This window comes from Cavia porcellus, unplaced genomic scaffold (assembly GCF_034190915.1).
Source record: "Cavia porcellus strain 051 isolate PalLab524CR breed Dunkin Hartley unplaced genomic scaffold, mCavPor4.1 scaffold_17, whole genome shotgun sequence".
In the NCBI taxonomy this organism is placed as follows: Eukaryota; Metazoa; Chordata; class Mammalia; order Rodentia; family Caviidae; genus Cavia; species Cavia porcellus.
The window spans coordinates 25122300-25137090 of record NW_026947500.1 but is presented as its reverse complement, the minus strand read 5'-3'; the positions used below and the strand labels follow the sequence as shown (position 1 = coordinate 25137090).

Sequence of the window (14791 nt, the reverse complement as noted above, 5' to 3'; positions counted from 1 at the left end):
AATGGATCTGTGCCCTTAGGAATGTGACCTTTTCTGTGCCTCACATTTCACTGTCTTTAAAATTGGTATAAAGTCGAGGGATTTAGGTAAGTTGAAATTAATTCAGGGAGGTTAATGCTTCGATGTCCCTGGTGGCAAGGGACAGCTCAAGCAAGCAATAGATCCCTCAACCAGCTGCACCATCCCATTTTTATGACTGCCGCTAATAGGAGAAAATGAGCCCTTGCTGAGGTGTTTTGCCAGCAACTTGCCACAGAGGATCTCTTCCAAATAGCTGAGATTCACCGACATCCCTAAGGTCATGCAGCATGTCTTCAGGAGTCCCTGGATTGGGGCCTGCTTTTATTTGACCTTCTGACACTGTTCCCACTGTTTGCACTTCTAGTGTTTTGTGTGGAAACATGAGGGGGCTGAAATGCTCCCATACCTAGTCTACCATTGCCATCTGCCCTCCATCCCACTGTATCTGTAATAGCTAACCCCCCGGCCTCATCTCCCTCTTTTTACCACACATGGTGCCCTCTGTACCAGCCCAGGTCTGGTCCCTGGCCCCAATGCATGACCACAGCAGGTCCCTCCCCATAGAATGTGCATTTCTGAGGTTCTGGCACCTGTTCTGCACTGGAGACAATACCCAGGTAATATCTGTACTCATGCCCTTCTCTGCCCATCTCTAGAACACCTGTGTTACTTTGCCTTTCTGGGAATGTTAGGAACCAACCCCAACAACCCTTGGCTCACAAGAAGAAGCAATGTTCAGTGGGGTCCAGCTCAGACTTGGGCTCTACAGCAACCAAGGCCTACCAGACCCCAGACCAACCACTCCCACCCACCCCTTTCTGCCCCCTTGATATTTTCCCTGTAGTACCCTACTGTTCCCCTTACCAGGGCTACACACCCAACTCGGCCCTGCCTCTGGAGCCTGCCATGTCAGACATGGGTCAAGCTATCCCAGTGCCTTAGGGACCCTCAGATCTCAGAACACCCCAGCTTGGCTGATGGCCCATTGCTTTAGGGAGTACTGTGGGGTGCAGGGTGTGGTGCTCGGCCTCACTGCCAGCTCCAGCAGACCCCTCTTCAGACCAGGAGCTGGAGAGGCAGGGTCTTGCTCTTGCTGTGATCCTGTATGGGGCTTCACACTGAGCAGGTGGGTGTCTACCAGCCCATTCTCTAGCCTCTTGTTGGAACAGATCCTCAGTTCAGCTCCACCCATTAAAGAAAGCCCATGTGATGAAGGGTTCACTGTGCCACCTAATGGTTCAAATTCTGGCCCAGCCATTTTCTAGCTGTGTGACTTGACATGTACTTTCATATTCCTGAGAATGCACACTGCAACACCTCCCCTCAATATCACTGCGAGGATTAAACACCACAACCAGGCCCTGGTATGTAGTCAATGAATGCAGTTGTTATTACCGTCAGTAGGTAAGGGACACATGGTGAGCGTTCAGTGACGGTAGCCCTTGTGTCAGAGCCAACGCTCTGGAGTGTGAATTCCCCTTTCTTTTGTTGACTCTTGACTCTCCACAAATGAGGGTATAAGTCTTCTATCCAATTCTCAGGGCCCCACCCTCTTCTCCAGCTCTGTCTGCCCTCTTGTAGCCCTTGCTCGAACCCCACTAAATCTGTCACTTAGCCCCTATTCCTTATCCCAGCCTGCATACAATATGTAGAATGCCCAGCTACTCTGTGGGCCTGGAGAATTACAAGCTGCCATGGAGGCTGAGCTCCTATGCTACCTCCTCCCCAAAGCATTGTTCACTTACCCACAGTCAGCAAGGACTGTTCCCTAGCCTCTAGGATTCTCTGATCCTAACATATGAAAGTACCTATCATTTGATAACTTGATCCATCCTTCACTATTCTAGGAACTTCAACAGGCAGGAAGTTTCTATTCTAGGAACTTCAACACACCTGACTGTGTGTTCCCATAGTCTACGCAGTAGAGTCCAGCCCATGGCAGGCATAAGCAAATGACAGTCTTGGCCTGCTGCCCTCTTATCACCCACTCAGGGCTGGAGGCATTGCATACATGCGGGATTTGCATATCGGTGAGCTGAGCATCGAGGTTTATAGAGAAACCCAGGGCAGCAGCAGAAAGGACAAATATCTGGTACTGGGTTAGCAGGCTCAGGGTGCAATCAGCCTAAGCTGGGGGTCAGTGGCTGTAGCCCCTTCACTCCCCCAGGGGCACAGTGTAGGCGGCATGATGTGGGACACCCCAGGAAAGGCAGGGCTGGGATTCCCTTCAACAGCATGGAGCAGAGCTGAAGGCCCTTTCAGTATGATCGGGGTAGAGATCTTGGAGACCCCCTTAGGAGTCAGAGTTAGGGAGAGGGTCACAGCCCATCCAGTGTGTCCAACCTGTGTGGCTATGTGCCAGCAAGTAGAATCCCACATGCAGAGCTCTATCTGGGCTGCAGGAGGGGGGACCTCGGTGGGGCAGTCAGATGAGACAAGAAGGGTCCTGGAGAGCCTAGTCCAGTGGCCCCTGGAAAATGAGGCGGACACAGCCATGCTCGCCAGTGAGCCAGGCCCCACAAAAGGGACAGGCAGCATGGAAAGCATGGGTACCATGGGGCAGCGGTGTCTGGGCCCAGTAGCGGGCAGTCTTCTCAGAGCAGACGTGGCCACACGGAGCAAAGGCATGACTGGGTGGCCCAGGGTCCAGGCACAGGCCAGCCTCCTGGCCAAGCCATAGGGGCACGTAGGGCCCCACAAGGCGGCAGAGAGGACACTCGCGCTCCTGGGGGCCTCGCTCCCGCCGGCAGCCCCAACCATGGTAGCCGTGGACGTGGCCGCAACGGACGTAGACCCAGGGTTGCTGCTTGTCAGGTGCTGTGCGGCCTCGGGCTGGACTGGGGAAGGCCAAGGTACTGAGGCCCACAGGGCATTGGGGCCGTGCTGCGTTTGCCTCCTGCCGCTGGGCCTCCAGCTGCTTCAGCGTGGGTGCCCGCAGCAGCCCCGCCGGAGTACGCCACAGTAGCGTGGCCCCACACAGGTCGATGAGCGAGCCGTCTTGCAGCACGTTGGATTCATTTTCCACCTGCCAGAGGCAGCAGAAGGGCCTTAGGCCACAAGGCCCAAGCCCCGCCATAAGGCAGCCTCACCCCAGCAAGCTGCCCATCCATCCCACTGACACTGCCTGCAGAGAGCACCCCAAGAGGCCATGTGGGAGGGTAGACAGGTGCTCCCCAGCTACATGTTGTCACTCACTCTCAGTAGGACCTGGACTTGAGTGTCCTCATCTGTCAAATCAAGAGTTCTGGATCAAACTAGGGTTTTTCAGAATTTTCCTGAAGCTCTCCCATAATCACAGAGGCAAGACATACTTCTCATGTGGAATGCTGGATTCTTAGCCCTGAGCAGCTATCCTAGGGGTTGTGGTTAAGAGGAAGGACTCTGGCACCAGAATTCCTGTGCTTGAATTCTTACCTCACTGTTTAATAACTCATTGTCCCTGGGAGAGCAGCTTGACCTCTCTCAGTCTCCTCATCCTCAAGGTGGAGTCTACATCTTGGTATTTCAAGGGGGTCTCATTAAGACCATATGAATCAATCAGTTTAAATGCTTGAAATGGTCCCTAGCCCACAGTGGATGCTCAACAAACATAATCATAGGTTTTAAAAATAATACTTCCAAAATCTGTAGCATTAATGCTCTAGAAAGATAGGCTGCTTTCCTCTGAGGTTTTACACATCCTCAACTCATTACTCAGACTCAGGAAGAGCTTTTCATGGCCCATGCTCCCACCTCTCTATAGTACTTACCCAGATCCCAACCTGAGTTCTGTGATTAGAAGAGTGGCTGGCATTGGCAGGACTACTTCCAGGGTACCTTTTCCTGCTACAAGGGTATAATAAAGCTAAATCTGCCTGAACAAGGCATACTTGATACCAACCGCCAACCCTCTAGCCTAGTGGTTGCAAACCCATGGCACATATGCCACAGCTGGCTGTTTGTAACACTGAAAGCTCTAAAAGGTTCATCATCACTGCTCTAGGATATAAACTACTCACATATGGGCCAAGTGTCACCCTCCTAAAAGGGTATAATTTTTTTTAATTGCCAGCAGGCTCAAAGCTGCTTGGTCCTTGCATGGTGCATCTATGTGACTATTTCACATCTGTGGGCCTCTAGTAGTGTGTCAACTGTACATGGCTAGTTGCGTTTGTCTACAACTCCCTGAGCCTGGGACTTCTTCAGTGTTCACTAGGGCTCCCTTGGGCAGGGGAACTGCAGATCCTATCCAGGCTTGAATAGGCCTTGGGAGGGATGGGGGGCATAGATAGAGTGGGCCACCTACCAGCTTCCCCCGCTGCTGGGCTGAGCGGCTGTCCCGCAGTGTGTACACGTTCCCGCAGACTGAGATCTCCCGCCAGACACCCGGGGCTGAGTCCTCGGAGAAGCCGCCCGCGGGGTGCATCACCAGGACCCCATTGGTGGTCAGGCCATCCATCAGGCCATCGGGGGTCCGCCATTTGGCTGCCCGCTCCTGGGACCACACGAGGGATCAAATCACATCCCTGGGTAGCCCCCAGCAAGCTGTGTGCTACAGGTGCTTCCCCTTCTACCCTCAATTCAGAGGTGGCTCCAAGAGGGGGCTGCTAAGCCCTGCATAGCATGGCTAGGATAGCTGGGGGCTGGCCCATCACTCCAGGCTGCTGTACCTCCCAGCCTCCCCTTTGGCTCACTCTTTGATGAAGAGCTGGTCCCTGCCTGTGGGCTCACTCACTCCAAGGAAGATGTTGCTGGAGGCGTCAAAGCCAGCGGCATAAATGCGGGCAGTATAGGGTGGCCTGCGGTCACAGAGGATACGGCAGGCATAGCGAGAAATGGTACTCTGGGCTGAAGGGCCCTCGGCAGCACTTCCACCAGGGGACGTATCTGTTACCACGAAGTCGATCATGTTCTCCGTGGAGCGGCCAATCTGCAAGGGAGAGGGGGACAAGCACTGGGGTTACATGTGTACAGGCGAATCTCACCAGCTTCCACCCCAGAGATTCAGCAGCTGCTTTGCATGCAGGGCTACCCAACAATGAGGCTGCCAGGCCTCAAGGAGAGGCAGCACCATCACAGCTTCTGGTGCCTCCAGGGCTCCCAGGTGGGGTCTCTATGTCCAATCATGGTCTGAAAGTCTCATTTTGATTACCTCTATATAAAGCTTTCAGGGGAACTCCACTCAATAAAAACTAGCCATTTACTGACAGAACAGTGAAAAGGTAGCACACCTGTATAAAAAGGCTAAATACTAGCGGCAAATAGTGAATTTTTAAGTGAGACATTACTACATGGTAAGCATTTTAGCTGTAATACCTCAGTTAATCTTCCCATTGAGTGAGTGCTATCATGGCCTCATTTATTGATGAGGAAACCAAAGCCCAGACAGGTGGTATGTCCTACCTATGGCCTGCAAGTTGGACTTGCATTGTTGTCTGGGCCACAATGAGTGAAGAGAAATGCCCTTGGGCCACATATATAAAATATATAATATCATTTATATATATAAATAACAAAACTTCTTTATTTTAAAGTATTTTATTATAACACAGACACACCCAACCTGCATGCTACGTGTTGGACATGCCAGATTTCTTGCCCAGTTATCCAGCGGTAGGTAATGAAGCTGGCATCTGAATCCAGGCATGGGGACTTACATCAGCCCTCCAATCTCTGAAGCCATAAGGCCTCCTGCTGCTGGTCATCTTGAGTCTGAGTCTTGATACGGCCAGTGACTTGCTGTGTGATGTAGTCAATGGCCCATGCTGGGACATCCTGCTTCCTCATCTGAAGAGCAGTCCACTGCCCTGAGTGCTCTGAAGCACCCTTCCAATGGCCTTCAATCCTGTGGCCTCCCCCTGGGTGCTGGCTGCCAAGCCCAGAGGCCAGGAGGCTAGTGGAAGGGGATAAGCGTACCTGGAACATGTCTGTGTCGCTGTCATGTGTGTATTCCACTATGACCGAGTGGCTTCTGGACAGTGTGTATGAGATACTGTGCTGGCCCCGGTTACTCAGTGCCTAATGAAAGAAAGAAGTCATTTCCCACAGGATAAGTCATGAGAAGGATAAACTTCAGCCAGAAACAAGCCCAGGGCTCAGTGCCCATTCCTGGGGAAGGGCAGCTCCATGATCTGCAGAGGTAACTGGGTAATAGGTGCTCTACAAAATTAATCTTCCAGTTACCCCAAAAGTGGCTTACTGTTCTCATATTATAGCTGAGGGAACGATAGGCTAGAGAGAACTGGTGTGACACGACGCAGCCAGAAACAGTAAAAGTTGATTTCCACTGTAATCCTCTAAAGCCAAAACTTTCTCTTGGCCACTTGGTTATGACTGTCGCACACTGCTCTCGGAGGTTTAGCTGCCTCTAAAATGATGCTCATCATTTCCATGAATGAACAGGGTCTGGTGGTCAAGGAAACATTCTGCAAATTATAAAATATTGTACACCCTGCAAAGGACTTTCCATCACCGTCATTTCTCTGGTAGCAAAACAGGCAGTGAGCTGATGACACAGTAGACTCCCCTGCTCCAGCAGGACTGTGGGCAGGTAGGTCTAGGAAAGCTGAAGACTTGGCTCTGGGGCAGCACCCTGTCAACTGGGATAAGCAGCTTGCCTTGGACACGAGTGGTGTGGAGATGTGGTGCATAACATCTGGCTTCACTCCGTTGGCATGTGGCCGGCGGCTCAGTGCTAGGCGGCTTCGCCGGCGGCCCTTATCCCCATTTGCCAGACATCCATTGTAACTGTGAATATAGGGGTTAAGAAGAAAGCATTGCAGGAGGAGAGAGAGAAAAAGAGAAAATGAGTTCCTGATCAGATTTAGAGAAAACTGCCAGCTCTGGGCAGATTCTTGATAAGCAGTAGAAACACCCAAAGCTAAAAGACCCTACAATAGCAAATCCATGTATGAGACAAGTGTCTTTCTCTCTCCCCCACAACAAGTGTCTCATTCAATTAACCATAGGCTTTCTGAATGCCCAGACAGGTGCTGGGTACTGGGACAGTAGAGGTAATGCACTACAGATTGGTTCTATGCCCTTATTGAATGGGGGACCCAGCTTCTCAAGGAACACAGGTACTACCTGTCATGACCCAGACACAAGCAAGTGTCCCCCAGACCCAGAGGCAGAAGGAAATACTGGCCCTTGGATCAGATTTCTATAAAGGAAACACCTCTACTTGGCCTTGAAGAGCTGTAAAGGAGTCATCTGTAGCAAACTATCATTTATTATACCATTGCTAGAAAACAAAATGAAAGAGAAAAATAGACCCACAATGCCACTGCTTCCATTATCTCCATACATTTCCACCTTCCTTTCGAGCTCTTGTCCAGAGGGAATGATCATGAGAGACAAATATGAGGTGAGTCATAGCCTTGATTTCTGCCATGTACCACTGCCCCTGTGTTCCTGGTCCTTCACGTTATTCATTATCTAATGGAATCTGTGCAATGTCCTGCTAGGCAAGTGTCTTTCACCCCATTTTACAACTGAGACAAATCGAGGCTCAGGAAGATAAAATGACTTGCCTCCTGGTTGCAAAGTGAAAGAGATTTGAGCTCAGGTCTCCCTGACTCCAGACTTCAAGAAGCTGGCAGAGACGGAAGGCTCATCCTGAGCCAAGGTTCCATGGCTGGCAGAATGTGGTGAGATCAGGCAATGCTGAGGTGAGTGGAAAAGTGCAGTATGGGAAGATGAAATTGGCAGAAAGGAGCTAAACAGGCTAAGAACATTATTCTGTAATCAGTAGGGTGGTACAGAAGGTTTTAAAGCAGAAAGTGACAGTATAAATAAATGCAAATACAGACAAGGTTCACTTAAATCAGTCTCCCTGATGAGTTTGTTAAAATCCCAATTCTCTGGGCCCACCTGGGAAGATTCTGACTCTAGGTTTGGGGTGTCTGCTAATGTGTGTCTTCAGTGCACTCTCCCAATGGTTCTGATACACAACTTGAGTGGGGTACCTCTGCTCTGCACAGCTTAGGTCTGCAGTGCTCTTCTCCACCCTTTACCCCCCCCCCATCAATGGCTCTGCCCTTAGCTGGAAAGCTGGCCCCTCCTTTGGGACACTAAGCACTCCTTTGACAGCGCAATCACCCCAAACAAGCATTGCTTTTGCCTTTTGAACTCTTCTCATGTATTGAAAGAAGGTCTCCTGGGCTCAAGACTCAGATGTAAATCTCAGAATTAAATCTTGACTCATTCATTCCATGCCCTTCAGGGCTCATTTTTCAAGATATACCTCACAGATTCATTTTGAGGAGATAAAACATTTGAAAAACTTAAATGGACTGGAGATGTGGCTCAGTGATAGTGTGCTTGCTTACCATGCACAACGCCCTGGATTCTATCCCTAGCCCCACAAAGATAAATAAATAATAAAAATGCTTGGTACAGAGCTTGCCATAGTTACAGAAAACCCTTGATAAATGTTAAGATATCATTTTTTTAAAGTACATGGCACATCGCAGTCAACACACAGTAGTAATTATTATTCTTTAATAATCATAATCATGACACTATAGCCTATCAAGTCATTTGTTCAATACTGAAGATGAAGAGAAAGGCCAAAAGGAGACACAGATGGGGTGATGAAGAAGGATGTGGGCCTGGGGGGAAAGCTGCCAGAGACGCAGGGATAACATCAGGCAACAACCAGGAAGGGATGAAGTCTGCCTAGCTTCTAATTCCTGGGTTCAGTTTTCCCATCTATAGCACGAGGGTGAGTTGTGGCTTAGTGACAGTACACTAGACCTGGAGTAAGAAGGACCTGCATCCAAATCCCAGCCCTGCCACTTACCAGCTGTGTGCCCTTGGACCAGTCACTTCCCCTCTCTGAGCCTCGGTTTCCTCACCTCCTTCCTCACAGCATCTTTGTGAAGATTGAAATGAAATAATATCCATGAAAGGGCTTGGCACAGGCCTGCCTGCCAGAACACTTGTTATGCGCTGGGTGCTGTCTTATGTGTTTTACAGCAATTACCTCATTTCTTCCTTCTAACAACCCTCTGAGGTAGGGATTATTATCATCCCTGTTTAGAAAAGGGGGAATCCAAGACCTAGGGTAGTTTGGTAACTTGCAGAGGCAGGATTGTAACCAAGCAGTTTGGCTGCAGAACTAGAGTTCTTCGCCTCACACTACACAGACACACACACACAGGTGCTTTACAAAAGGCAGCTGGTGTTACCTTTTCCTCATCATCTGATCAAGAAACTTATATGAAGAGGGAAAATAAAATAATCATTATGAATTGGAGTGGGGTTGGTCAATTGTGTCTTTCAGCTGGGAAGATGAGGGATAAACAGCAGAAGGCCCTACATGGGGAAGCTAGGTCCCTTCTTCCAGCTGCCCTGTGGGTGCCTGGTGCCTGGCCCTCCTGGACAGGGAGGCTCACCCCAGGACGATGAGTTCGCCGTACTTGATAGGCTCCTCACCAGGCTGTGCACCTTCACTGGGAGAAGAAAGGAGGCAAGAGCCTTTGTTCCCGGTGTGCTGGAGGTCTGAGGTTCGGGGGGACCCCACTTCAGGGTTTCCCTCCAGCACCATTCTGGGAAGAGCAAGAGAGAAAGGAACTTTGCAAACCTCCCCACCCCATCACAATCCTAGTACCCAGGCTAAATTGGAAGAAGTTTTTCACCAGCTCTGATGTTACGGTGGCCATTCACTTCTGTCACCCCTAAACTGTCTCCCAAACTGTGATACCAGTGAAAGGAAGTGTGTGGGTCGCAACACCAAGGGAGGAATGGCAGAGTCAGAGGATCAGGACGTTTGGTGGGGCCAGAAGAATGGACTGAGTTGGGGGTGGCCAGAGGCTCCTTTCTCTTCAAGACCCCAATCTGGGATGTGCTAGCAACAGGAGTAATCCAGGAGTTGGGGGCCCTTAGCCCTAAGCTTAGACTCCATTCTTGGTTTAAGCTCTTAATCTGAGTTACACTCAGTCAGGTTCTCGGGCTCAGTCTCTTGTAATCTTTCTGCCCCTTGGCAGCTGTAGGCCTCTATCTGTTTGTCAATGACTCCCTGTCCTCCCAGCACTGTCCTTTTCGCTGTCTCCTTTCATCCTCCTCCCTTCCTGCGCCTCTTTGCCTAATACCATTTCGACATCCATCTGCCTCAGTCTACCCATCAAGGCCTCACCCTGCGGGCTTACATGGGTGACCACCCCTTCCCTCCCACCCGCAGGTGGTGTCTGTCTGCGGTCCCTAGGCTGCCCGAGTCCCCGGAGTCCCCGGAGGCCTGTAGGGAGCAGCGCTCCCCCTCGGGTTCGGGCTGCAGCAGAGCTGGTTTCCCGCAGGCAGCCTATTTGGAAAACATCCTGAGGCCGAAGGGACTGCGCCGGACAGGCCTGCTCCCAACGCCCCGGACGGGCAGGAGAACGGCCCAAGGCATACGCAGATAAACAGATGCGCACGCACCCACACAGCCCCGCACGCCCCGAGCCCGCGGGCAGTGCCTGGCCGGGCGCAGAGCCCACCCCGGACCGCGGCCGCAGGGAAGCGCAGAAGCGAACGACCGCAGACGCCAGCCTCAGACCCACTCCCCGCGCCACCCTCAGACACACAAACACGCCCCCCGCGCCCGCCCGGCGCAGCCCCCGCCCCCTGCAAGCCGGCGGCCTCACCTGGCCGCGCTCCGTGCCGGGTTCTGTGCTGCTCCTTCCCAGCCTCGCCCCTGGTCGGCCCCGGGGCCGTTGCGGCGGGATGGGCCCGGCCCGCGGCGGCTCCACGCTGCCTGGTCACGGGGACACTGGGGCCTGTGGGGAGGGGAATGAGCGCGAACCGCCACGCTCCGCCCCCCGTCCCGATGCCCCGCCCCCATCGAAGTTGCGCCTCACCTCGGCTCTGCCCCTTGAGGTTTAGCCTTGTTGATGTGGCAAGGCGTCTCCCTGCAGGCCACGCCCCTCCCGGGCTCCGCCCCCGGGCTTGGGAAGCCAGGCGGCCACCACTCTGTCCCCCCGACTCTGTTCTCCTGGCTGGTTCAGAGACTCCCTTGTGATCTCCGAGACCCCTCACGGACTCTTCCGTCTCCGCTGTCATTTCTGGGGCTTCCAAAGACCCTGACGCCCTCTTCTTACAGTAAGCCAAGGCTCTCACCCTGGACCGGAGTCCCCCTTTCCCGAAAGTTAGGCCGGGTTACTCCCCATCTCCTGCCCTTAAACCCAGCCTCTGCAATGGGAAAGTTGCGGAATTAGAGGCGAAAAGAAATGCTGTAAGGGGCAAAGGAGGGTGTGCGTGTCAGCGATGGCCGCCTAGGAATTTGGTTGCAGTTGACCTGAGTCACCGACCTTCTTCTAGCCCGGGTGCACTACTTTCTCCCTGGGTGGTCTCCAGAGAAACCTACCGTGTCCCCTCTCCTGCTACCACGCACACACTGCCCATGGTGACACAAAAGGTAAAGAGACCTTTAGAGGTGTAGAGCCCCTCTGAATTTGCGGCTTGCAAGGAATCTTGTCTGACCTTCTGTAATTAAACCCCCTAATCCCTGGGAGCAAGCATGGTAATCATCCATTTTTACAGAGGAAGAAACAGTTACAAAAATGACTTTGCTTATGGTTATTTTAGTAGATAGGCAATCTGAGTTACCCAGGCTGGGCTTGAATTTGTGATCCTCCTGCTTCTGTCTCCCAGAGTGCTTGAATTACAGGCTTGCCCCATCACTTCCAACTCCATTCACTCATCTTCGAGGTGTGTGTTCTATGAGGAAATCAAGGAAGGCTGCACAGAGGAGGTGGTTTGTGATTTTCATCATCAGGGATTAGTGGGAGTTTGCATGCATATTCTGGAGCGGGGGGGGGGCACTATCAATCTCTGCTTCTCCCAACTCCTTGTGTGACAATTTCCCAACTTCCAGGGCAGACGCATTCACTTCAGCTAACTCTACCTGCTAAAAATAGAGAATGATACTAACTGCTAGGCCCACTATTATGGAGCCCCAGCTGCATGATAACACAAGAAAGCAACCATTTGTGCATTTGTTAGGGACAAAAACACTTAATGGTCAACGAAAAATTCCCTGACAAAGCCACCACGCAGCAGGCCAGATAGCTGGGCTGCTGACAGCAAGTCATACAAATCCTGCACTGAGCACCTACTGTGTGCATTGGACAATCTTGTTCTCTTTTGCAACCCCAGCTTCCAGCACATCCTCCCATTGCAGGCCCTCAGCAAATGCATACTGAATAACTACTATAATTTACTGATGAGGCCCAGCGAGGGAGGAAAACTTGCTCAGGTCACACAGCCAAGTAAGTTGGAGTTGATGATGGGATTCCCTATCCCTATCCCCTGTCAGCAGATGGCAGTAAGGACCGCCTGAGACAGTCTTCCAAGACATGAGAAGGGCATAAAGTATCTTCAGGGATAGGATACGGGGACTGCAGCTGCATGGTAGAGGCTCAGGTATCTCTGAGTCCAGCATTGTCCAGGTAGAGGAGAAGAAGACAGGATTGGGACATAACCAAAAGCCACAGATGCCCAAGTTCCAGCCTTGGCTTCTGGTTCTAAATCAAGCTCCCTCCCCACCAAGAACTCCATCTTCTTAATCTCTCTAAATCTCTTCATTCAATCTCACCCTTCTCTGTCTTCAATCCAGATCTACCCCTGTTGATTCAAAGAAAAGGACAAAGAAACGAATAAGACACAAACTGTAGTTCAGTTTCTTAAATTCTTGAAGTTCACGTGCCTGAAGCTGAAAAAAATATGTTTGTCTAGTTGAGAAAGGATGTTGAAAAACACAAAGAAATCAACAGCCACAAACCCTGGGCTGGGCAATCTTGAAGGGTCAGGGAGGGGGCAGGTGCTGGGTTATATACTTGAGCCTTTGCGGGAGGTGGAAGGGTGGGCTTTGGAAAAGATGGAAATGGAACCCTCAGATAGACTTGGAGATCCAGAGTGTAGGAGACCTCGCCTCACTTTTCAGGCTCTAGCTTCAGCCAAAAACCCCAGGAGCACACAGTAACAATATGTAGACTTTATGCTACAGCCACCAGTTAGCCCATGGAGTCCTGGATATATGAATGGCATGGAAAAGCTGTTGAATTTCTGTGTCTAAAAATATAGCCCAGTGCATGCCCGTAATCTCCACAGTCTAGGGAGGCTGAAGTAGGAGGATTGCAAATTCAAGCCCAGCCTGGACAAATTAGCAATACCCTGTCTCGATGTTTTTAAAACAAATAAAAATAGAAATTAAAAAATGGAGTGGGTATGTAGTTTAGTGTGAAGGTCCTGTGTTTGATCTCCAGTACTGCATGAAAAGAGAAAAAAAACTGATGGGTCCTAAGGGGGTCTCCCAACTGGCAGAAAGGAGGCTCAAAGAACCCAGATAGACTAACAATCCGAGGCTAGCAATAGGCAGGTATCTCAGTAGCAGCTAGTGAGGAGGACAGCCAGATTTTGTAGCACACAACAATGCACCTGCCTTTCCTTCCAGTGCCATAATGTGAGGGAAGTGTCCTGGGATCAGAGAGGCCATTTCAAAGAGAAGCAAGGGAAGAGGGTGGGAGACTCAGGAATATTGAGTTTAAACCTGAAATGACAGAGAAAAGCTGAAAATTATTAGTGCTCAGGGTTGTTTCTGCATCCTTTATTCTGTCCTGTTAAGCCTCATATCTGTTTTTGTTCCTGTACCATGATGTATGTATCACTGTAGCTTTGTAATATAACTTCAAGTCCAACATTGTGATGCGTTCTGCTTTGCTCTTGTTACCCAAGATTGCTTTGGGCATTTTGGATCTCTCCTGTTTCCATATCAGTTTTAGTATCATTTTCTATAATTCTGTGAAGAATGTTATTGATATTTTGATTGACATTATTGTATCTGTGTATCAGTTTTGGAAGTATGGTTATTTTGCCTATATTGGTTCTGTCTATTCAGGAAACAGTGGACATCTTTCATATATATATATATCTTTGTATGCAGCTCAGACTGGCTTGTAGCCCAGGCTAGTCTCAAACTTTACAATGATCTGATCCTCCTGCCTCTGCTTCAGCCTACTAAGTTCTAGGATTACAGGCATGTGCCGCCATGCCTAGCCTCTTTCCACTTTCTGATGTTCTCTTTGATATCCTTTTTTCCTCCCAGAGTACCTCACTTTCATTGTAGACTTCCTTAGGTTAATTCCTAAGTATTTAATTTTTCTTAAATTAAACTAATTAATTAATTAACTTTTTGGTACTAGGAATGGAACTCAGGACATTGTGCTTGCCAGGTAAGCACTTATGCTGCTGAGCTAAATTCCAAGCTTAATTTTTCTTGTTGTTATGGTGAATGTACTTTTAAAAAATTTCTTTCACAGGGGGTTCATTTTGGGTGTACAGGAACGCTATTGATTTTAGTGTCATTTTGTATCCTTCTATTTGCTGAATTTAGTTGTTAATTCTGAGAGTCTTTTGGTGGAGTTTTCTAGGGGAGGGTCTTTCATGTGAAGATCACATTATCTACAAATAATGAAATTTGACATCTTCCTTTCTTGTACATATCACTTTTAATTATTCTTTTTGCCTAATTCTTTTGCTAATATTTTAGTACTATGTTGAACAGGTCTGATGATAGTGGAAATCCTTGTCTTGTTCCTGATGTTACATGAAAAGTTTTCAGTTTTTCCCCATTTAATATGATATTGGCAGGTTTGTCATAAATGATTTTATGGTCTTTCTATACCTGTTTTTTTCAGGAGTTTTATCATGAAAGGATATTAGATTCTGTTGAAAAGCTTTCTCTGCAGCTATGGAGATGATCATGTGATTTTTGGCGGGGGGTGGGGTACCAAAAATCAAACTCAGTATCTCATGC

At 49.8% G+C, this 14791-nt stretch overlaps 1 protein-coding gene across 6 annotated transcripts; it reads right to left on the bottom strand.

Annotated features, from left to right (window-relative positions):
- Positions 1–1388: 1388 nt before the first annotated feature.
- Peli3 (pellino E3 ubiquitin protein ligase family member 3) lies at positions 1389–10860 on the bottom strand. 6 transcript variants are annotated; one of them, XM_003468272.5, is made up of 9 exons: positions 10836–10860; positions 10623–10754; positions 9399–9551; positions 8804–8875; positions 6618–6747; positions 5917–6018; positions 4736–4930; positions 4307–4495; positions 1389–3046 (listed from the first exon to the last, which is right to left on the bottom strand). In XM_003468272.5, exons 3-9 carry the CDS (start codon positions 9548–9550, stop codon positions 2477–2479), a joined length of 1410 nt encoding a protein of 469 aa, XP_003468320.1. In that variant the 5' UTR covers position 9551; positions 10623–10754; positions 10836–10860; the 3' UTR covers positions 1389–2476. The 6 variants fall into 6 exon arrangements, with proteins under 6 accessions (XP_003468320.1, XP_063083642.1, XP_063083641.1 ...); XM_063227572.1 differs by lacking the exons at positions 4307–4495; positions 10836–10860 and having other exon boundaries at positions 10623–10791; XM_063227571.1 differs by lacking the exons at positions 8804–8875; positions 10836–10860 and having other exon boundaries at positions 10623–10783.
- Positions 10861–14791: the final 3931 nt, after the last annotated feature.